This window comes from Emydura macquarii, unplaced genomic scaffold (genome assembly GCF_026122565.2).
Source record: "Emydura macquarii macquarii isolate MOO-44397 ecotype Brisbane River unplaced genomic scaffold, CSIRO-AGI_Emac_v2 contig_1348, whole genome shotgun sequence".
Lineage (NCBI taxonomy): Eukaryota > Metazoa > Chordata > Testudines > Chelidae > Emydura > Emydura macquarii.
The window spans coordinates 9,227,240-9,251,275 of record NW_027131485.1 but is presented as its reverse complement, the minus strand read 5'-3'; the positions used below and the strand labels follow the sequence as shown (position 1 = coordinate 9,251,275).

Here is a 24,036-nt window from a genome sequence, read left to right as displayed (position 1 = left end):
GCTTGTGGACCTGAAAAAAATAAAATCAGTCAGAGCAACTTTTGCACACAAAAAAGGAGTTTTATGGTGTGTTGATGAACAGGCTAATAACAGCAATAACTGAGCAACGGGGACACATTCCCTGTCTGTTTTCAGAGTTCTTAACAAATCTGTAATGCAATTCTATTGCACCACTCCAGACAATGAGAAGGGTTGACTCAGATACACTGGGGCCAAATCCTGAAGTGCTAACTCAGGCAAAACTCCTGTTACAGAGTTAGCTGGCCAGATCACAAGAGCTTTTCTTAAGATTGTACACAGCTCCATTGGCTTCATGCTCTGAATAAAGCTGGTGTAAAACTGAGCAGGGAATCAAAGTTTGGACCTTTATGCACAATTTGATATTACGTAACTTATATTGTAAAATACCATTTATAATTCAAACAAACTGCCTCCTGATTAGATCTGACCGAGCTGGCATTTCCAGTTTAGCTCAACTCAAAAACACAGATTTGACATTCACATTTTCCAAGATAAATATTAGTCGTGGGGAGGTCAGATCCCAGGTGCAAATGGCTCATTGATTTCAGTGTATTATTCATGTTGTGTGTATGTATAATAAAAAGAGTTTGCTTACAAGTTGTGTTCAGGGCCTAACATTTTCTCTGAGTCTCTGAATTCACCAATAAAAAAAAAGTCTTTCTGTGGACACATCACTGCATGTGTCCATATTTAATGCCCCTGCTCTTGAATGTCCAATGTATAAGTGTGCCTTATTGCCTTGTATAACCAAAATGCAAAAAGTCACATTTCCTTAACATTTCAAATGAAGTGTTTCAAGAAATTTCACCAGTTTTATATTTTCTGGATTCCATCTATGTGTGCATGTACACACAAATATATATATGCATCTGATGAAGTGGGTGTCTGCCCATGAAAGTATATGCTCAAACAAATTTGTTAGTCTTTAAGGTGCCACAGAACTCTCATTGTTTTGCTGAAAAGAGACTAATATGGCTACCCCTCTGGAACAAATATATATGGTATACCTCTGTGTATACATTTGTACAAACACATGTATGGTGTGTGCATGTATCCAGACAGGACACACAATTGAGGGGTATGTGCATGTGTGTGTGTGAGAGAGAGAGAGAGAGAGAGAGAGAGAGTGGGTATAATTGCTGAAACTTCTGAAACAGGGGCATATTGAATTATTGCAAAAATGATCATATAATTTAACTAGGTGCAAATGGCACAACTCAAAAAGGAAATTAAGATGAAACAGTGACTAAGGCATGTGTATTTCAACTCATGTGGGTTGCAAATAATCTAGATTTTACCATTTAATCCATCAGAAGTATATATTTTCCCCAACTGGTTCTCAAAATTTAAACATCCTCCCTCCCTCAGATCACTGGGCACACCAGCAGCTGCCAGTGTATTGAACTCCTCGCATCTGGCCAGCAACAATCACTTCAAATCAGCTTTTTAACTCTTTTTTTCTAATTTCATTATATTGTTCTCAAATTCTACTTGTTAATGGGGGAAAGGGAGCCCACCCCCATCCTTCTCTCGGCTCCGATTGGCTGAAAGTTTCCGAGGTCTGTTTTGATTGGAGAATCACACATCATCACCTCCCCTCCACCCCCGCGCGCAGTCACCCCTTCGTCCACCCGCGTTGAATCTGACCAGCAGCAATCTGTGGACACACTAGTCAGTTTCACTATGAGACTCTTGGTCACTTTCATCTCCGCGGTTTTTCCCCGGGCTCCGAATCGCAGCCTGACTCCGGAGTAGCGGGAGGAGGGAGGGAAATCCTGCTTTGCATCCTGACAACGCTTGCGGAGGAGGAGGACTGGGGAGATGGATGGCGGGGACCTACAGGCGTTAACTCCCCACGCACATTCCAGCATGGTGTTGGGGAAGGATCTGCTCGCATGCATTTGATTCCTCTTTCTGCTTTCTTGGGCGAAGAGAACTGAAAGAAGATGCCTTTGGTGCTGTGGGCTCTTTGCCTTGGTGTCCTGGATACGGTGCTTTGCAGTTACTCAGAAGACCAGTGCAGCTGGAGGGGGAGGTACGAACTTCAGTCCTCAGTTAAAAATGAGCTCGCCAGAGCTCGCACTGTGTTAAATGTGCCCTCTGGTGGGAAACCATCCGCTTTGCCCAGAAACTCAGATAATGTTCTGTTAAGTAGGGCAGGGTCAGAGCCTCCAGCCCATTGTCTTCAGTGGGAGTTTGGGTGGCTGGAGGGTAGTACAGTAATGAATAAAGGCTGGTGCAGCAGAGCTGAGGGTGTCACTCTAAAAAAAGGAGCTGATGGATGGGGTAGCGAGTATTCCAGGTGAGCTGCTGTATCAAGAGAAGGGGCCTGTCTCTTCTCTCGCTTACCCTGGTGTCAGTGAAGTCAGTGGTGTAAAGGAGAGGAGTTTTGAACCAGAAGTTTGCATTTTGCTCACTAACCTGCACCCCGGGAAATGCTGAATTTCCCCTTTATGTCTGAGAAAAGGAAAATTCCAATCCTTATGCTGCAGTTTTTAGTCAATTGAGTTGAACTTTCACAGCACCTCTGGGAAAAATAGATTGCTTTCCCAAGGAGGTGGTGGCTTTGTTCTCTCCTCCCCCCTACTGCAGACTGCTACTGGAGGGGGAAAGTATCTCCCCCAAAGCTAGGTGAAATCTTATGAGGGTTTTAACTTAATTCCACCCTGAGTGAACAACATCCGTCCTCCCAAACCATCTCTCTGTGAGGGGCAGCATCTGGTATCCTCCGGAACAGGTTATGGTCTCTACATCCACATCAACCCTCCCGCCCAGCTTGTCCCTGTGTGGTGGTGGGTTTGACTTGGTCTGTTGCTTGTTTTATTGCATCCCAGGACTCCAGGCTTCTTGTTGTTTCATTGCAAGGTGGAGGGAGGGGAGAAAGGAGTAAAGAAGTGACAGAACAGGAGTTTGTTTCGTTTTCCTCATCTTTTTGGCATGCCCCCTGGTGAAATCAAGCTGCCCCCTAGAATTAAACCGTGATCTTCCTCCCTGCAGTGCTCTAGGGACAAGTGAGAGTTAAAGATCTCTGCCACTTGCAGTTTCTTGATTCCCCGGCCTCTCCAACTTAATTGTTCTGCACTTCATAATAATATCAATAGTGAACAATAAAATCTGATGCTGCAGCAGTGGATCCTTTCCATACGAATCACACTGCCTGCTTTCCTAGGAAAATAACTCAAGCAAAAGCCTCAAAAGAAAAAGCCTCTGAGCAGCCTGCTTTAACACAGTAGCTGAATTCTCTCTGACGTGATTCTGTTGAGAGGTTGCAAAACTCCCTTGCCAAGGAGCCATTTACAAAACACAACCATTGTTCTGCTGGGAGAACAAAGCAAGGTTTGCCAAGCAGAGTTACTTTGTGGCCTGGAGCACCTTTTCATTGTGTGGGCCCAGTGCTGAGCACAATGGGCCCTCACTGGGGCCTCCAAGCATTGCTGAAGTACCAATATTGAAGATAGCAGTTGTGATACAGCAGGGTCAGAGGGCAGCAGGAGAGGGATCTATTTGTGTTCCGGGAAGTGGGCGGGCACAAGCCCATCCACTGCTAAAGGCCCCTCCCCCAGCCTAAGGGGAGGAGTCAATGGACCCGGGACGCAATTGATTCCTTGGGACAACTAATGAAAGAACAGGAATGGGCGTGTGGGTCACGGGGTCAAACAGAGGGAACTGGAAGGGGACACCAAGCAGAGAACCCCCGACAGTGCTCACCGCTTCCTGAAGGCATTGAGGGAGCCAGCGGACGCTGCCCAGAGGAACTCTGCCCGGATGCGTGAACGGATGGAAGAATGAAAGTAGGCTCCACAGTCGCAGAGCACCCCCTCAGCCAACCTCCTCTCCCCGGTCTTGTAGATGGCCACTTTGGCCAGGGCTAGGAGGAGGTGACACGACTTCGTGGGGCCATGGATGGGGTGTGAATATAGGAATAGGTGTGGGGAAAAGTGCAGCCAGAACCTCAGCAAGAGGCTCTGGAGGAGCCGGAACAGGGACTGCAACCTGGTGCACTTGAGGAAAACGTGCGCCAGGGTCTCCCTCATGCCACAGCAGGAGAGTGATCGAGGGGAGGTATATACACCCCAGAATGATCAGAGCCTTGTTCCCTGTGGACTGAGGAGAGGTTACTACAGGTCAATTAGAGCACGGGAGGCCAATCAAGGCCCTGCCAAAGACCTGATTAAAACCCCTGCTCCAGCCAGACGGGTGGGAGTGAGGAGAGCTGGTGGTAGTGTGGGAGGAGTGCGGGAACTGACTGGAACACCACAGAACCAGGTGAAGGGGAACACTAGGAGGGAGGCTTGCCTTCCAACCCCTAATCCATAGAGAAGGAGAGCAGGGAGCTCAAGAAGCTGAAGGGGCCGAGTGGGAAGGAGCCCAGAGGAAAGAATCACAGCCTCAAGCACTGGGCACTACCGGGGTGGCCAACGCCAGAAACAGGGACAAAAGGCAACACCCTGACCCACCCCTAGAGGGAAAAGCGCGGGACCTCTATTGCAGGGCCGGTAATTTGCCACACATGGTGTCAGAGGAGGGATTCTGCGCAGTGGACATAATCCAGGACAAGCCAAAACCATCCTGTCTCCAAGATGAACGATGTGGTCAAGGCACTGGTACAAGCCAAGGCAGCCCAACAGGAGGCTAGCGGGGTCCAGGCAGTGGCCCAACAGGAGGTGGTATGGCTACAGCAGGACACTGATCGCCTGCTGACAAGCCAGGCTGCCCAGGACTGGGCTATGATGCAGGTAAGCCAGCACTGACTGAGCTAAGCTGCAGCTATGACAGGACTCGAACCATCCAGGCCAATAACTGCCTGCAGAAAATGACACAGGAGGATGATGTGGAGGCATATCTCCTGGCATTTGAAAGGACAGCCCTGCAGGAGGCCTGGCCCCAAGATTAGTGGGCCAGCATCCTCATCCCGTTCCTGTGTGGGGAAGCCCAGAAGGCCTACTACAATATGACTGTGGAGGCTGCGGCAGACTACCCCCAGCTGAAGGCAGAGATCCTGGCCAGGTCCAGGGTAACGGCGGCGGTGCGAGCCCAGCGGTACCATGAGTGGCGATATAGCGAGGACAAGGCACCACGGTTACAATTGTTTGAGCTGATCCACCTGATCCAGAAGTGGCTGCTCCCCAAGGCCCTAAACTCCAAGAAGCTGATGGAGCTCCTGGTGTCAGGAAGGGGTTACCACCAGACCTCTGAGCCTGGGTGGGTCAGAACGACTCCTCCACCGATGATGAGTTGCTTGCCCTCGTAGAGAGACAGCTGGAAGTCTGTGAATTGTTCCAGACCCTGGGGAGAAGACATGGTGGACCAGGAAGCCAGTCCCAACCCCAAGGTCCTGGATTGCTGGGAACCACAAGAGAACTGGGGCTGGGCGGAAGGACGCTGAAGAATGGCCCAAAGCCAGAAAGGAACCTGGGGACTTCGGGGGAGAGGGATGGGGGGGAAGACCAAATATCCCAAGGCAGAGAGCAGCCTCCAGGGAAAGGTACCAGTGTTACAAGTGTGGGTAATTGGGGCACTTTGCAGCCCAGTGCCCCAACAGGGAGGAGCCCATGCGGTGCAATCTGGGAGATCATGGGGGGCGATGTAACCTAATCGCTGGGTAGGAGTCGCAACAACCCTACATGGGTACACAAGGCCAGTAAAACTGAATGGTATTGAGACCATAGTGCTGGTGGATTCCGAGAGTGCTGTCACACTGGTCTCAGGGAAATTAGTTGGGCAGCCTCACCTCAATCCCTGGAAAAATCATGGAGCAGGTCCTTAAGGAATCCATTTTAAGGCACTTGGAGGAGAGGAAGGTGATCAGGAACAGTCAACATGGATTCACTAAGGGAAAGTCATGCCTGACCAACCTGATTGCTTTCTATGATGAGGTGACTGGCTCTGTGGATGTAGGGAAGGCGGTGGATGTGATATACCTTGACTTTAGCAAAGCTTTTGATACTGTCTCACACAGTATTCTTATCAGCAAGTTAAAGAAGTATGGGTTGGATGAATGGACTATAAAATGGATAGAGAACTGGCTAGAGCATAGGGCTCAACGAGTAGTGATCAATGGCTCCATGTCTAGCTGGCAACCGGTCACAAGCGGAGTGCCCCAGGGGTCGGTCCTGGGGCCGGTTTTGTTCAACATCTTTATTAATGATCTGGAGGATGGGGTAGATTGCACCCTCAGCAAGTTTGCGGACAACACTAAGCTGGGGGGAGTGGTAGATACCCTGGAGGGTAGGGATAGGATACAGAGTGACCTAAACAAACTGGAGGATTGGGCCAAAAGAAATCTAATGAGGTTCAACAAAGAAAAGTGCAGAGTCCTCCACTTAGGAAGGAAGAATCCCATGCACAGCTATAGACTGGGGACCGACGAGCTGGGCAGCAGCTCTGCAGAAAAGGACCTGGGGGTAACGGTGGATAAAAAGCTGGATATGAGTCAGCAGTGTGCCCTGGTTGTCAAGAAGGCTAATGGCATATTGGGCTGCATTAGGAGGGGCATTGCCAGCAGGTCACGGGAAGTGATTATTCCCCTCTATTCGGCATTGGTGAGGCCGCATTTAGAATATTGTGTCCAGTTTTGGGCCCCCCACTACAAAAAGGAAGTGGACAAGTTGGAGAGAGTGCAGCGGAGGGCAACCAAAATGATTAGGGGGCTGGAGCACAGGACTTATGAGGAGAGGCTGAGGGAACTGGGCTTGTTTAGTCTGCAAAAGAGAAGAGTGAGGGGGGATTTGATAGCGGCCTTTAACTACCTGAAAGGGGGTTCCAGGGAGGATGGGGCTAGGCTGTTCTCGGTGGTGGCAGATGACCGAACAAGGAGCAACGGTCTCAAGTTGCAGGGCGGGAGGTCTAAGTTGGACATTAGGAAAAAGTTTTTTACTAGGAGGGTGGTGAAGCATTGGAATGGGTTACCTAGGGAGGTGGTGGAATCTCCATCCTTTTAGAGGTTTTTAAGGTGAGGCTTGACAAAGCCCTGGTTGGGATGATATAGCTGAGGTTAGTCCTGCTTTGAGCAGGGGGTTGGACTAGATGACCTCCTGAGGTCCCTTCCAACTCTAGTATTCTATGATTCTATGATTCTATGAAAATCAACTGACCTGGCCCAAACGCAGAGGGGTAATGTGCGTCCATGGCACTGTACGTGTACATTCTAGCCCACAATCCCAGGCAGGATTGAGATCCAGGGGAGCACTACCAGGCTGACAACAGGGGTGGTCTCCAGGCTCTCCTACCCGGTCTTAATTGGGAGGGACTTCCCAGTAGAGCGACCCCTGGACTGAGAATGAGGCAACCACAGATAACCCTGTGCCAGCATTTGCCAAATTTGCCCCAGATTTGTTTTCATCCCCCAGGAAACTCCAGACGTCCAGGCAAGAGAGGAGGGCGGATAAAAGATTAGGGACCTAGATTTTGGTTGCGAACCAGAAAGCTGCCCTTGTTGGTAGGAAGACCCATCTGAAGGAAAAAGAGACAGCTCAGGCCTGTGAGGGCCCAGAGGCAGTCCCCAGCACCACTAGGAGCAACTTAGGGGGCAGAGTTGAGGTCAGTCCCCTAGGGTTAGATCAGACCTGTCCTGCATGCAAGAATTTCAGGCTAGACCAAGCCTACAATCCGCTATATGCAAGTGTGAGGGAAGAGGTAGTGGAGGTAAAGGGCGTGCCCATGGAGGGGAAGACCAAAGGCCCAGGGCCAGACTATGTGCTTAAACACAATCTGTTGTACTGGGTAGCCCAGATATGGGAGGAAGAAGTAGTGCCACTAAAACACACCAGGACAGTGTTAGGGCTAGCTCACAGGCATTTATTTGGGGGACATCTAGAAGCAGATGGAGGTTTTTCTGGCTGGGAGTACGGGCAGAGGTCCAACGCTATTGCATATCCTGCCCAGAGTGTCAGTTACACAGCCCCCGACCTCACTTGTGGGCCCCATTAGTGCCTTTGCCTGTTATTGAAGTTCCTGTCGAAAGGATAGCCATGGACCCAGTGGGGACACTAGAGAGATCGGCACAGGGCCACCAAAGTATACTTGTCATCACACCACACGGTACCCAGAAGCCATTCCCCTAAGCAGTCCCAAGTCCAAGTCCAGTCCAAGGCAATAGCAAAGGAATTCCTCCAGATTTTCACCAGGGTGCACATCCCCAAGGAGATTCTGATCAACCAAGGAACTCCCTTCATGTCAAAATTAATGAGGGATTCATGTACCCTGCTCTGGGTCCAGGCCCTGTGGACCTCAGTCTACCATCCACAAACAGATGGCCTCGTCGAGTAGCTGAATCGTACATTCAAAAGTATGATCTGGAAGGTGATGGCACAGGATGGAAAAGACTGGGATGCCCTTCTACCATACCTGCTGTTCGTGATACAGGAGGTCCCTCAGGCGTCCACAGGATTCTCCCCCTTTGAGTTACTATACAGATGCCACCCTCGTGGCATATTAGATATCGTCAAGAAGGAGTGGGAGGAACAGCGAACCCAGGAAAAAACGTCAGTTAGCACAATTTCAGCCCGGAGAACAGGTGATGGTGCTGGTGCCAACAGCAGAAAGCAAGTTCCTGGCCAGTTGGCAAGGGCCATATGAGATAGTGGAGCAGTCAGGGAGGTGGACCATAAGGTGAAGCAGCCAGGCTGCTGAAAGCTAGAACAGATCTACCACATCAACTTGTTGAAACCCTGGCAGGACCGAGAGACTTGCCTGGTCACCTGGGGAGGCCATCCCAGGCAGACGCCCCACAGGGGTGGATGAGACTATCCCCCAAATTAACCCCAGAACAACCAACGGAAGTCATTGATATGATCTAGGAGAACCAAGACATATTCTCCACGCAGCCAGGCAGTATGTCAGCAGTCCAACACTATATCATCACCAGCCCTGAAGTGTGGGTGATGATAAAACCATACCGAATACTGGAGACCAAAAAGGAAGAAATCAGGAGGGAAGTGAGGCGGATGCTGGAACTTGGGATTATTGAAGAGTCCCACAGCCAGTGGTCCAGCCCTATCATCCTAGTACCCAAGCCTGACGGTACCCTAAGGTTTTGCAATGACTTCCGGAAGTTGAACAAAATATCCCAATTCGATGCCTACCCGATACCGCGCATCGATGAGCTAGTCGATCAGTTAGGCAAGGCCCCTTACTTGACCACCCTGGATCTGACCAAAGGCTACTGGCAAATTCCCCTGGCCAAGGACGCCAAGGAGAAGACTGTCTTCTCTATATCTGACTGCCTTTTCCAAGACACCGTCCTCCCTTTTGGACTACATGGGGTCCCGACAACATTCCAACGATTAATGAATAAATTACTACTACCCCATGCCAACTATACCACTGCCTATTTAGATGATGTTGTCACCCATAGCCCCAATGGGGGATGCACCTGGGAAAAAGTAGAGGGCAGACAGCCTCAGAAGGACTGGCCACACCACAAACCCTCTCAAGCACACGATAGGGCTAGCCAAGGCCAAATATCTTTAGTATGTAGTAGGAAGAGGTTTGGTAAAACCCCAATGGAACAAAGTAGAGGCAATACAGGATTGGCACCAATCAGTCCACAAAAAGCAGGTCAGAGCATTTCTAGGTATAATGGGGTGCTACCGGAGATTCATCCCTCACTTCCCCACCAGAGCATGGCCTGTGACAGACCTGATAAAAGCTCGGGCCTGGACATAGTGAAGTGGACCGATATGGCAGAAGAAGCATTCGTAGATTTAAGGACAGCCCTTTGCAGTCATCCAGTGCTCATAGCCCCAGACTTTGACAAGGAATTCATCCTACAAACAGATGCTTCAGAGGTAAGGCTGGGGCCGTCTGTTCACAGATGGTGGGGGAGGAGGACCACCCAATCTTGTACCTCAGCCAGAAACTCCTCCCCGGGGACCAGAGATACGCCATCATCAAAAAGGAGTGTCTGGTGGTTAAATGGGCCAAGGAGACTCTCCAATATTACTTAAAGGGATGGAGGTTCACCCTCATGACAGACCACGCCCCGCTCCAGGGGATGCACAGAAACAAGGAGAAGAATGCAAGAGTGACTAGATGGTTCCCGTCTCTGCAACCCTTCCATTTCCAGGTACGGCACAGGGCCGGAAGCCAACATGGTAACGCTGACAGCCTGTCGTGACAGTACTGCCTCTCACCCCAAGTAGCCCAACCCCATGGTGTTGAGCGGGGTTGGAGGGGATATTTGATCCAGCAGGGTCAGAAGGCAGCAGGAGAAGGAGAAGCCTATTTGGCTTCTGAGACATGGGCAGGCACAAGCCTAAGGGGAGGTACTACTGAGCCTGGAACTCAACTAATTTTGCGGGACAACAAATGAGAGAACAGGCACAGGCGTGAAGGTCAAAGAGTTAAACAGAGGGAACCTGAAGGGGACACCAAGCAGAGAACCACGGACAGCGCCCCCTGCTCCTCAAAAGTATCTAAGGAGTCAGCAGACGCGGCCCAGAGGAACACTGCCCAGATACATGATGGGATAGGGGAAGGGAAATAGGTCACAGAGCACCTCTTCAGACAACGTCCTCTTCCTGGTTTTGTAGAGGGCCACCTTGGCCAAAGCTAGGAGGAAGTTGACAAGGCGGTCCCATGACTTTGTGGGGCCATGGATGGAGTGTGCATACAATAAGAGGTGGGGGGAGAAGTGCAGCCAGAACCTCAGGAGGAGGTTCTGGAAGAACTGGAATAGCGGCTGCAAACTGGCGCACTCCAGATATACGTGCACCAGGGTCTCCCTCACACCCCAGTAGGAGAGTGATCGAGGGGAGATATATACTCCCCAGAATGATCAGAGCCTTGTTCCCTGTAGACTGAGGAGAGGTTACTACAGGTCAATTAGAGCACGGGAGGCCAGTCAAGGCCCTTCCAGAGTCCTAATTAAAACCCCTGCTCCAGTCAGACAGGCGGAAGTGAGGAGAGCTGGTGGTAGTGTGGGAGGAGTGTGGGAACTGATTGGAAGACCACAGAACCAGGTGAAGGGGAACACTAGGAGGGAGGCTTGCCTCCCAACCCCCTAATCCAAAGAGAAGGAGAGCAGGGAGCTCAAGAAGCTGAAGGGACCGAGTGGGAAGGAGCCCAGAGGAAAGAATCACAGCCTCAAGCACTGGGCACTACCGGGGTGGCAAATGCCAGAAACAGGGACAACAGGCAACACCCTGACCCACCCCTAGAGGGAAAAGCAGGGGACCCCCTATCATAGGGCTGGTAATTTGCCACAGAGTGTTGACGGAGGCTGGATAACGTCTGTCTGGGATGGTTGAGACACAATAAATCCTGCATCTTGGCAGGGGTTAATCAAAATGACACTTGCAGTCCCGTCTCATCCTGTGGTTCTATGAGACATGAGCCAGCCTTTTCAGCTAGGAGAGCTAGATCTACAGATGGTAGCACCACGGGAACTTTAAAAACACCCCCCAGAGAGTTCAGTGGCAGCCTCTGTTTCTCTGTGGTTTTGCCTTTGTGCATTTCTACAGATGAGTTAACTACAAAGGAGCAAAAACAGGTCAAGTGACTGTCACCTCCTGCTGTGAGTTTTGCTTGCTTACCAGTGTGACAGAGCAAAGAATGGAGAAGTACTCACATTCTCACATTCTCACTGCTCCAAAAGCTATGGAGCTACTTTGGAAAAGCTTGGATGTTGCTTTTATGGCAGACATTTAACCTCATCAGTAGCCCCGAAAGGTTTCCAAATAAATGGCTCATATGTGAAGATCTAGGCAATGACTGACCAGCTGCATCAGAACTAGTTTCTCCTGCCAGGCTGTAACTGCATGGATTTTATTGTATTGCTATTGGGCCTGGCTGCGGGTTCACGATTTTGGGGGACCAATCTGGGCAGATATTTCCCATCTTCCTTTTCCTGTTCAAACACTTGGCATGTATTAGAATAGAACATAGGAGAAGACTTGCTGGTTGGGAGACTGCAAGACCTACTAGCTTAATGCACATACTTTCTCTAACTCAGAGTTGGGCTGGGTAAGTACTCGGATGGGAGACCCCATGTAAAAACCTAAAAAATATTCTTCGTTAAGGCAGGGAATCAGTTAGGTACCAGGGGGTGCTGTGTTGCAGTAGATGCCTCTTAGCACCTTTGAGATAAGATGGAAAACGAGGATTATGGCCACTTGGCCTCATTAAAGATCTCTGACATTCTTGGTCAGAATGCAGCGTGTCCTGACCAAATTCCAAAGCAAATAATTCGCTTTTGCCTTCCAAAATCTTAGCTGTAGTTTAAATCAGACACAGCTACAGTTTTCTGCACGTCTGGACTTTAACTAACAGAAAACAGTCACGCTACAGTTTAAAAACTGTTGTGTTTCACATCAAAGGTATTTCAGTACAGGGGTGAAGTGCTCTTTATATATCCCTGCCTGCTTTGAGTTCATAGAATCAAGAGAAGATTAGGGTTGGTAGGGACCTCAGGAGGTCATCTAGTCCAACCACCGGCTCAAAGCAGGACCAACCCCAACGAAATCATCCCAGCCAGGGCTTTGTCAAGCCGCACCTTAAAAACCTCTAAGGATGGAGACTCCACCACCTCCCTAGGTAACCCATTTCAGTGCTTCACCACCCTCCTCGGGAAAAAGTTTTTTCCAATATCCAACCAGACCTCCACCACAGCTTCTTGAGACCATTGCTCCTAGTTCTGTCATCTCCCACCCTGAGAACAGCCTAGCTCCACCCTCCCTGGAACCCCTTTCAGGTAGTTAAAGGCTGCTATCAAATCCCTCCCCCCCCCCCCATTCTTCTCTTCTGCAGACTAACCAAGCCCAATTCCCCCAACCTCTCCTCATAAGTCATGTGCTCCAGCCCCCTAATCATTTTTGTTGCCCTCCACTGGACTCTCCAATTTGTCCACATCCTTTTTGTAGTGGGGGGCCCAAAACTGGACACAATACTCCAGATGTGGCCTCACCAGTGCGGAATGGAGGGGAATAATCACGTCCCTCGATCTGCTGTCAGTGCTCCTACTAATGTTTTAGATGGAAAGCACTGTAGAAAAACACAACCATTTTACAGTACCCTTTTTTTTGTTTAAAAACAACCAGGAAGTAGAATGGATAGGGCGCTAAACTGGGACTCAGAAGCCCTGGTTCTATTCCTGTCTCTGCTACTCGGCAAGTCACATACCTGCTCTGTGCTTCGGTTTCCTTTCCAATCCATTGTCTGTCTTCTCTACTGCAAGCTCTTTGGGGCAGAGACTGTCTCTTGCTATGTGCCTGTACAGCATCTGCTAGAACAGTTGGGTGCCCTATCCATTAGTCCATGCTGCCTCTCCTAGCCTCCAGTCTGTTCACACATCTGGGATTCTAATGTCTCTTCATTTGCATTAGATAGAAAAGGAGACAGGAAGATGGTCTTGTGGGTCAGGAACAAGCTCAGGAGCTGAGCTACCTGGGCTGTGCTATAGGCTCATGGTGTGACCTTGCACAGGACTCTCTCTCCCTCACGTTCCCCATCTGACCACCTCATAGCGGGGGACAACGACCGAGGATTAACTGCTTGATTGTTTAATGCACTTGGAGAGCCTTAGCTAGGAAGGGCTATCAGACATAAAAGATGAGATACAAAATACAATCCTGGAGCCTTGAAATGCTGTCTTCACTGCAGGGGACTGTCACTGAAGGACACTGAGTTCCTGTATCGCAGGCAAGGGCTAGGCTAAGGCTCCAGGAGTGGATATGGGTCTATACAACCTGTCTTGCTTATTAGAAATTCTAAACCCCATCATGAGCAGAGAAATGGAGGCCAGAGGCCATCCTCCAGGAAGGGTGACTCCCCCCTGCACTCCCCGGTGGTTATACTGGGCACACTTCACATGCCTAGGGATGGATACAGCGTAGGAGAGCAGCAGGGGCTTATTTTCTCCAGAGTGAGCATCTGCAGCCCTGCTGCTCTACTGAGCTTACTCTGAATGGCCTCAAATCCCTTATTGCACAAGAGGTGAGAGCAGAAGAAAAGCAGGTAAATCCCTGCTCGGATTCAGGAGACAGCAGGGCTTTAAGTTGTAAAAGACAACAGGACAGTATCCCACAGCCGTTCTTCAACTGAGAGCTCTCTCTGCCTTTTGATGGACACCTCTTAGGGGGACGCCCATCTGTACGGGGCTCCAGCCTTCTCCACTGCACGCATCTCAAACAAACCCCTGGGGTTCACCTTTGAGGAAGGGAAATACTATCCATTGCAAGTTACTCTGGAAGGAAAGGCCCTTAGTTCTGGCAAGACTCCCCCTGGCTGACTTTTGCTAACCCCAGGCATTCAAAAATTGAGAGTCAGGCCCGAAAAATCAAGAAATTTTTTTTTTGTAATAATAAATTTGGGGTTCTTTTTCTTTGCCTTCTGGTTTCTGAGCCTTTAGGCTGGGCTCGCTTAATGTTTTCAAGCTTTGCTCTGCAGCCTTGAGGGATACAAATGGCCTTTAAAAAAACAGCAAGCTGTGAGTCTCACATAATCACTTGAATCCAGGAGCTGAGGGTTTAAGAAAAATCCCTCGGTATCACAAGAGTTGGTGGCAGGTCACTGCATAGGGGTGCCAATATTGTATTTAAAAAATAAGGGTCTGTTTTCTTAGCACCTCTGCCCAACTCGTCTTCCTAATATTAGTATCATTATCATTATTCAGCATTAATAATAATAGTAAGCAGGACTCACCTACATTCACCCGGGGCATTTCTGGCTGCTTTTTGCAGCACTCTGCACTCCCTATCTTCTTATACAGAGATGAAGATATAAGGGACTCTTGGCAACCCACATCGCAACCATTGTGGACTCTCTAGAATCTACCAGTCTGGTGGGTAGGAAATGGGTCAGTGATTAACCGTTGCTGCAGGGGGATCTAACCAGCTATAGTCTGCCTGCTGTCAGCCATGAACTGTAGGGCACAACCAATGCCACAAGAGCCTGTGGTGGAGCTGGGCTGGCAACCTGATGCATCCCGTCTAGAGCCACCCGCAGTGGGAAGAGGCTGTGTGTGTGCCATGGCCCTAGGCAGATTAGCTGTATGGACATCCTGGTTTCTCAGTTAGGGAAGCAAAAGCCAGGAACCAACATCACACTTTTTAGGTGGAAGGAAGAAAAGTGCAGCATAAGGCGTCAAGCTGCCTTTCTACCCTGGGTTAAAGGGCTAGCTACCAGCGGAGGCCGAGTGGCAATGCTGCTGCAGCTCCTAGGTGGTGTTCGAGGCCTGTGACATGCAGGAGATCAGACAAGATCCTCTGATGGCCCCTTCTGGCCTTAAACTCAATAACCCCATACCCTATACCCTTAGGCCCACAGTTTCAGCAGAGGCCAGGGATTTTGGGTGCCCCTCTTGAGGCACCTGGGGCCTGGAGGTACTGAGCACCCATGTGTGACATCTCTAGAAGCTGCTGCCACCCAGTAGCTCTGACGAGGTACAAGACATCACACACACCCCTCCAAATCAAGGGCCTCCCCCCAGTCAGAGGCCAGGCTTGACAGTTCTGGCCATGGGTGGCAGCCAGGCAGTCAGAAAGCAGAGCAATCTTAGTGAAACAGAACCAGCGTGTTCATCTCATGGGAGGACCAGGCATAATTTGGGTAAAGGAGAGCCTGGTGTGCTAGTGCGTCTTTGGGACGTGCTGATGTACTAGACATCCCAAAGCCACTGGGGTCTGAGCAGCTTCATTTCCACTGGAATCCTGCCTGGTGGCAAGCCTAGCTTCCTCTTGCGGTCCCGGCTAGCCTGTGACTGTGGGGCTGCTTCGGCAGGGGGCAGAGAAGGGGCCCAAGCGCTGAGCTGGCGTCTGAATCTTGGTCTGAACGTCACCACAATATCGGGGTCGAGCCACGGTTTGGGTTCAGCCCCCAGAGAAAACTGGGGCCCAGCCAAGCAGTTTGAAGGAGAGGGGGAAGCCAGCGCCTGGTTCAGGCCCATCTCCACCTGGAGCAGGTTGTTTGCAAGTGGGTGGGATCGGACAGGAAGTGAGCAGGCGGCCCCGTGGGGGAGCAGGGACTCCCGGACAAGCAGGAGCAAAGCCAGCCCAGAAATGGAGGAGGAAAACAAGTGGAGCAGTCAGGAGCAGGCTCACAGCCACGCTCCCTCTGTCTAGCCCCGTCATGGAGCAGCCCCGTCACTGGGACCCAGCTCCCGCAAGGGAGTCCGGCGCTTACCTCCTGCTGATTCCTTGGAGGAGCAGGGCCGATGTCCTGCTCCCAGGGCCGTGGGCCAGCGGTGTTAGGGCTGTCAGCTGTAGCCAGTTGGTGCTAGCTTAATGCTACTATATGGCGGAGCTGACGTGGCCTTGGAGCGTGCTGGGGTGGAGAGCCTGGTACCGGCTAACTGTGCTCCCGTGGGTTTGTTCTCCCCTTGCAGCGGCCTGTCCCAGGAATCGGGCAGCGTGGAGCAGATCTCTCTACACTGTGCGGAGGGCTCACTGGAGTGGCTGTATCCAGCCGGGGCCTTACGCCTCAGCCTCTCCCCCCGCCTCCCTACAACCAGTGTGGGCAAAGGGAGGAGCCCCCAACAGGTCACCGCCTGTATCAAGCCCTCCAGCACCTTCGGAGGAGCTCAGATCTATCTGGAGAGAGACGGGATCCTGAAGCTGCTGCTGTCTGAGGCAGAGGTCTCCCTCCGCCCTAGGGTGCGTTGCTTCAGCTGGCTGCCCAAGGAGAAGGTGGCATTGTTCCTTCAGTCGACCCTGCACCAGGACATCAGCCGCCGAATCGCTGCCTTCCGCTATGAGCTGCGAGGCGACGGGAACTCTCGCCTCTCACTGCCCTCCGGCAACCTCAGCGTGGAAGGTAAATAGCCAGCGTGCGGGCCTGGCTCCGTGGGGTGCCAGGCCTATTCACCAGTTCCCCTACTAGTGCTACTTCGTCATGCCCTCCTGGCCCAGCCCAGCCCAGGGCTGTCACTTTCTCAGGAATGTGTCCAATCTCCTCCCTTACTGGCAAGGAGGGTGAGATCCACCACAGCCGCGCCCTCCTGGCATAAGCTGGTGTGCCAGAAGGACGAGATTCCTCACTGCATGTTCTGCCAGGGCCAGCTAAACCTCTAGTATTGTGCGCAACCTTTTAGAGTGGGAGGGAGGGAGAGTTGGTTGGATGGAGCAGGGCACAAGAACCCAGGATGCCTGGGTTCGAGTCCTGATTCTGCCACTGGCTCACTGTGTGGCCTTGGGCAAATTGCTTCACCTCTTTGTACCTTAGCTTCCCTCTTTCCCAGTCCCTACCTCACCCGATAGGATGGGAATATCCCGTAAAGTGGGAATACCATTCTCTGCCTCACAGGGTAATTAGTAACAGGCCAGTCCTCCAGCCCTTGCTTAGTTTGCACTCAGGCAAAATTGCCCTGGACTAATGAAGACAACAGGAGGTTTTGCTTGAGTCAGGCGCCAGGAGTGGGCCCTTTATTGATAGCAATAGAAGTGCCTGACCCAGGCAGCTCTTACACGGCAGGAGCTCTTTGGTCAGTGGGAATCTTCTAGGGTATCTTGAAGCTCCAGGCTGCAACAAGGCCCAGGCCGCAGGAGGTTCCAGCCTCTGGCCGCTAAAGGACCTCTGTGGGGTGGGCGTCCCACCAGGGCCAAGGAAGGGAGGGTAAGCCAAGCTAGCCTCTGCCTGAGCATGTTCCCAGAGCAGAGACAGGAGGCCAGCAGCTCCTATCAGCATGTTTAATCAGCGCCAGCTCACCCCGGCTGAGCTAACAAAAGTCCAGTGTGCGGCCGGCAAAGGCCAGCCCTGCCATTCAGCCACCCCAGAGATAAGGGACTCTCCTGGTCGCCATGGCAACCCAGGCATTTCCTCCTCCACGGGAATGGCAATGGCTGCTCTCTCCCTGCGACCTGGGAACCCTTGACACAAGATTAGTGTGACTGGTTTTTCAGGAGAGGGGATTTGGAAGGAAGCAGCCTGGCCCTGCAGCATGGGTCTCTTCCCCCGTCCAGCCAGAGGAACAGCCTCCGATGGCAGCACATCAGGGAAATAGCCCAAAGGTCTGGAAGCTGTGGGCTGGGGTGAATTAGCAGCATGTTGCCACAGAGCTAGCAACAGGCCAGCTTACCACTCCCTGCCTGGTGAGCTAGTCCAAGCTATTCAGGTTCTTATACCTCAACCATCACAATAGCACCTGCCACAAGGGCTTGTCCAGGAGCCTCTAGACTAGAGATGGCCTGAAGCTGTCTCCAGCAGAAGCCAGAAACTGACCATTGAATCCCAGGCACCTCGAAGATCGGGAAAGTTCTGATCCAGCTCTAGGTTCTCAGGCCTAACACCCAGCAGTGGTTGAATCAGGGCGAGACATACCGGTGATAGGGGTCGTCCAACCCCAGGGAAATCTGGACCCAAACCAAACCCCGGATCCATCTCCAGTCTAGACCTAGGGAAAAGATAGCACAGAAGAGGAGAACATCACTGCCTTCCTCTGCCCCTAGCTGTAAATCGCTGTGTAGTCTCACCCCCTTTCCAACTATTAAAGAACCCTGGGGTTGGGGTGGAGGAAACATTTCTCCTTGGTGAGAAATATCATTAGTGGCCCTGTTCAGAATATCCCAGGAATGGATAGGGAGCCCCTGCCCCGCTCCCCCCACAGCTGCCACCAGTTCAGTTTCAAAGGGACGGGTTTCTAGGTTAACAGATGCTTAATGCATATATGAAGTACATTGGGCTCTGATCTCCCAGCTCAGCAGTTTGTCCTGGGAGTTTACCCAACAGAACAGCCTTCTCCTTGAAGGGCACTGTCTGTGCTTCAGACCACGCTCCGAGAGGTGATTCAATTGCTCGCTCTGCCACAGACTCCGAGGCTGACCTTGGGCAAGTCACTAAATCGCCTTGTTCCCCAGCTGTCAAACAAGGGCAGTCACACCAGCTTTCTCCCTCTCCTTATCAATCCTGTCTGTTTAGCCAGGGTGGTCTCTTGCTATGCAGACATACAGCACCTAGCACAATGAAGCCCTGATCTGGCTCCTTAGGTATTACTGTGACCCGGGGACCACTTGATGCCAATGGACAGAGGTCCCAGAGGGGATGCATATTATAAATTGGAGATCAGGCAGGACCAGAACTCGTGTGTGTAGGAACCGCCCAACCTGCCATGGTGAACAGCTTGGCATGTTGCCAGACAGCCCTTGCCATAAAGATACTGCAGTACTGTACAGTGCTGGGGCAGAACACATCTGCCTGAGGGGGGTGTTCTTGGTGTGGCACCAGGCTACAGAAATGAAGCAAGTGTAGGAGGTCTTCCACTGGGAGCATGATGCAGAGAAGCTGTGTGGTCTAGTGACTCGAATTTAGAGCTAGCAGTCAAAAATTGGTTAGCTCCATTTCCTGCCCTCCGCTACCGATTCACTGTGTGGCTTTGAGCAAGTCACCTCATCTCTCTGTGCCACCGTTGCTCATCTGTCCCATGGGATAATGCTTCCCTGGGTCCTTGGAAAGGGAGATGTGATGATAAATGAATGCTTGAGAAACATGAATGTGAAGTAGCATTCCTCTTTTGGCTGAGCGGCATGTGGACCAAGCAGGGCTAACCCATGAGATCTGGCAAAGCAGAGAGAGAGGCAGGAACAGCAATCAGTCCTGCTGCACCTGCCATCCCCACAGCCTCAGCCAAGGGGGCAGCCCGGCTCAAACAGTTGTGCACCCCAGCAAAAGGCTTCCTTAAGTCTGATCCGAGTGTGAGCTCCAGGGAAGGAGGGGTGGGCAGTCGGTGCCTTGGCTTGTTTTTCTGGCTCCGATGGCTAGTCCACCAATTCTGAACTGTGCTTTCTCCGATCTCTTAACCCCTTTTGCTCTCTGGAGGGGCAATGGAGCAGTCTCAACAATGCCTTACACAGCCATTTGCTCAGTGGGGAGCCGCCCTGCACTGTGGAGAAAGGAGCGGTTTTGCTGACGGTGACCTTTGCATGCCATCTGCAAAGCCGGGGCGGGTGGCAATGGGAGGAGCTGTTATCTCAGCAGAGCCTGGGGCAGTAAGGAATTGGGATGCAGTCTCCCAAACTGGAACTATGCCAGAGAGGGAAATGAGCAGCTAGAGCTCTGGGGAAAGGGAGCCAAGCTTGAATGGAAAGGGTCCCCTCTCCCAAACACTGACCCTGGTCATCACAGGGTGGCTGTGTTTTGACTGAAGCGAGCAAGAAGGACTAAGCTGGACTTGTGATCTCCGTCTCCCAGGGCTCGACACTGCGCAGGTGCTGCCTGCACCAAGGACAGAGCAAGGCAGGCGCGTAGAGGATTCCCGAGAACACAGTGGCCCAGAAGCAGGACTAAGCAGCTCATTAACACGAGCGGGATCCCACTTCAGCCCATGCTCGTTCTCTGCCCACAACGGGCTCCAGCTGCTCTGTCCCTCAGCGCAGAGGGCAGTGCCCGGCCCTGCTTATGCCCCACACTCACGGCCTCTGCCTGCAAGGGCTCATGAGCCCCTTGCACGTCCTGGAAGCCCATGGACCAAGCATACCAGAACCCCCAGCTTGTTCCTCCCTTCCCCTGAGCATTCACCGCTGCCCCTGACTCAGCCACAGCATGTCGCCTCTGCAGCTTTCCTCGCACAAATCCAAAAGCGCTGAATGTGACCCTGGACCTTTGTGATTTCTCGGCCGTATCCACTGGCAGGGGGAAGCTGCGTTCCACCAGGCCAGCTTCCAAGGGAGGGAGCCCCTAGAGGGCACTGGGGCAGCAGAGCAACCCTTGCGGGAACAAAGAACTGCAGGCAGACGGTAGCCTGGGGAGGCCAGATGGCGAGGCTCTGTGGCACCTGCAAACAAAAGGGATTAAGCCAGCATCCCGCCCCAGGACCATCCGGGTAGGAGGACTGGGACTCACATCTAATTTAACTTTTCTCTGTTTGGCTGCTGCAGGGGCATGCCGGCCGTGTAATGACACTGAGATCCTCATGGCCATTTGCACCAGTGACTTTGGTGAGTACGGCGTCCACCATTTCTGCATTTGCCACTGCCCTTGTCTGCTTCACATTCTCCCTTTCCCCAAGGCTCATTTTCCAGGAATCCAGGATGTGGATCCAGGAATGAAACTTAGAACAAAAAAAATCCAGTTTCTGATGTCCCCATGATAGGACCTGTGCTAGCCATCACTTAACATAGCATTGTGTATTTGCCACTGGCCTCTACTAGGGAGAATGAGAACAGCTCAGTTGTGTGTCAGAGCCCCTCTGCTGCTTACAGCTAAGGAGATTCTTCCGTATCTCAAGTGATAAGGAACCTGTGGGATTAAACGGCCTTGAAATCTATTCCCACCGTTGCCAGAGTTCTGGGAGATCTCTGGGAAATTCTAGAGCTGTCCAAAGAGCCACACTTTCATTTTGTGGCAGCTTACATGGCGCTGAGCTTTGTTTCTGTTCCACATTAGAACAACAGTTCACCCATTTTTGCTAAACCGAATCATGTCAAAGCATCTGTTTTTGGATGAGAAACGTGAGCTTTTCGGTCTGGGTCCCCTTCCCTCGTTAGATGTGACCAAAGAGCCCTGGACCGAAAAAACCCTTGCCGACGAAAACTTAGTCTAAACCAATGCATTTCTGCAAAACATTTCCGCTTTGACAAAACTGCATATTTCAATAAACGTTATTTGGTCAAAAATGTTCTGGCCTGCTCTAGGAAGCAGCGGAGTGAACGCCGGAGTGCTGTCCGGCCGCAGATTTGTCACTTAACATACTCTGTGTTGTGTCTTTCATACACCCCTGTATTCCACAGGGCTTCCCACTCCCAGTGAAACAATAGGTGCAGAAATAAAAGACAGAGGAAGAGGGAGAAATCCAACAGCATAGCCAAGGCCGAAAAGCCCCTTCCTCTGCAGTATAGGGGACAGGCACCTGAAATGGGAAGGAAGGGCCATCTTTTCCTCCGCTCCTCCCCAGCCCCAGGCGCGCATAGTCCAGACCTGACAGAGCATGTGCATGGGAGCTGCTTGCAGTGTGAACGTTCCAACACTGAGCAAAACAAGGGGCAGTTCATGTCAAAATCACAGAGACCCCAGTGTGGCAGCTTGACAACGGCAAACAAACCAACCGCTGCCCTTCACTCCTGCCACTTAATTAGCTGACTTGTAGCTGGCAGGCCAGGCCATGGCAGGGTTAATACTCTCAGCAGGTAGCCTGTGGTAAGCGTTGCTGACAGAGCTAAGCCAAGGAATTCGCTCCCAGGCTGTGATCACGCAGCTGAGCCCGGCCTCTCTCCCATTTAAATGTCCACACACGGCTGCGCCACAGTGGGCAGTTGCCAATTATTCCTGCACGCTCTGTTAGCCTCCTGATTTGCATCTCTAAACAGGGGAAGGAGGGTTAGGGGTCACCGGCTGCCCAGTCCAAAGTTGCCACAGCAACGAAGAAGTCAAACATAAGAGCAAGGGATTTGCCACGCTAGATCAGATCATAAGTCCATCAAGTCGTCTGGCAGAGGCCGATACCTGCTGATTCAGAGAAGGCCAACCCCACTAAAACACACCCAGCTAATTGTGCAGTATTATACATAATATGGGGGGGGGAGAGAATCCCCTCCTGACCCTCATAGGTGATCAGCGCATGCCCTGAAGCATGAGGCTTCATGACCTTTATGTCAATATATAACTGCAAACACTAAGAAAAGCCCATGAGCATCCAGCCTATGTATTCGATTCAGTGACACTCCCCAGGCTGGCTGTCCTCTGTGTGAAGGGGGATTTTCTCTTATGTTCTCTCAACTTACCAGCCATTCATTTCACGGAGTGACTCCCCACTAGAGCAGAAGGGGAGGGGGAAGGGTCGAGCCCTTTGGAATACAGCATTTGACATCCATCTGGGAGGTGAGAATTGCTGCATTCCAACGGGACTGGCACAGAGGGACCCACTCAGCTCTATCCTATACCAGACTTTTGGGGGGACGAAGCTCCAGCAGTGGCAGGAAGGATAAGGCACTGGCATGGACAGGGCATGGATGTTTTTGCCATTGTCCCCTAGACTTGCTCGGAGTATCTCCCCTTCTTATTTTGACCAATGAACCTCAATCCTCACCTGCAGCCTCCCTTCCCCCCTCAAAGCACTGCTAATTGAGCTCAGTGCAGAAATCCCTGGCTGATGTTCTCTGTGCAGGAGGTCAGACTTGATGATCACAGTGATCCCTTCTAGCCTTACAAATCTATACTGCCCCTCCATTGTCCCTTCAGCTATTCCAGCACCAAATCCCCACGCGGACCTGCAAGTGCACTGACCGGGTGAATAAATCAGGGTTAGGGCCCAGGTCTCCAGCCTGACCCCTGGACCACCTGTGCCCCCCAGAGTTCGTCAATTTTCCCCAGATAGCTAAGGGTGCCCAGACACAGGTGCAGAATTCACAGCAGCGCAACAGGTCCCAGCTCTGGATCAGGGAGTAATTGTGTCTCTTCTGCCACCTTTTCCCTCAGTCATTCGTGGCAACATCCGGACCGTCTCCAACGATGTCGAGATGCAGGAGTCCATTATCAGCGTGAGCGCCACTCGCGTTCACCGGCAAAAGTTCACTTTGTTCCAGCCCGTCGGCAAATCCAGCAAATCCACAGGCAGCATCCGCACCCTGCTGCGGTGCGGAGTGAAACCAGGACCCGGCAGTTTCCTCTTCACAGGCTGCCTGCACTTCGGGGAGGCATGGCTCAGCTGTGCTCCCCGTTACAAAGACTTCCGGCGCATCTACGAGGATGCACGCCAGGCTCATGAGAACCCCTGCGAAGTCTCGCTGGACTGAGCGAGGAGGGCAGGGGGTGTAAAAGGGCATCCAGCCTGCCCTTTGGGCATGGGGGATTACCAGCTGCAACAATGGTGCCACCAAGGGGTTCACATCCACCAGCCTGGGGCTAGCAAGAGTTCTCCCAATCCCCCACCAACCTGCAGTGGTCTCCATTCCTGCTTCACTTGCTCTGTGCTGAAGGAACCTGGACCCTGGCCCTCCCTGTGTGGGGACCAGTAACACACACAGGACTGACTAATGGAGAGCAAGACTTCCAGTGACCCCAGCTCCAAGCAGCTTGGGGGGGGGACAAAAACACCACTGAAATGAACCAGTCTCTCCAGGGTTGCTAAGTCATTCTTGCTCTCCCAAAACT

General features: G+C 51.7%; 1 protein-coding gene across 1 annotated transcript; it reads left to right on the top strand.

Moving 5' to 3' along the window:
• Window positions 1–1,834: 1,834 nt before the first annotated feature.
• METRN (meteorin, glial cell differentiation regulator) lies at window positions 1,835–23,678 on the top strand. Its single transcript, XM_067551501.1, has 4 exons — window positions 1,835–2,056; window positions 16,343–16,770; window positions 20,826–20,885; window positions 23,362–23,678. The coding sequence occupies exons 1-4, from the start codon at window positions 1,968–1,970 to the stop codon at window positions 23,676–23,678; spliced, it is 894 nt and encodes a 297-aa protein (XP_067407602.1). The 5' UTR covers window positions 1,835–1,967.
• Window positions 23,679–24,036: the final 358 nt, after the last annotated feature.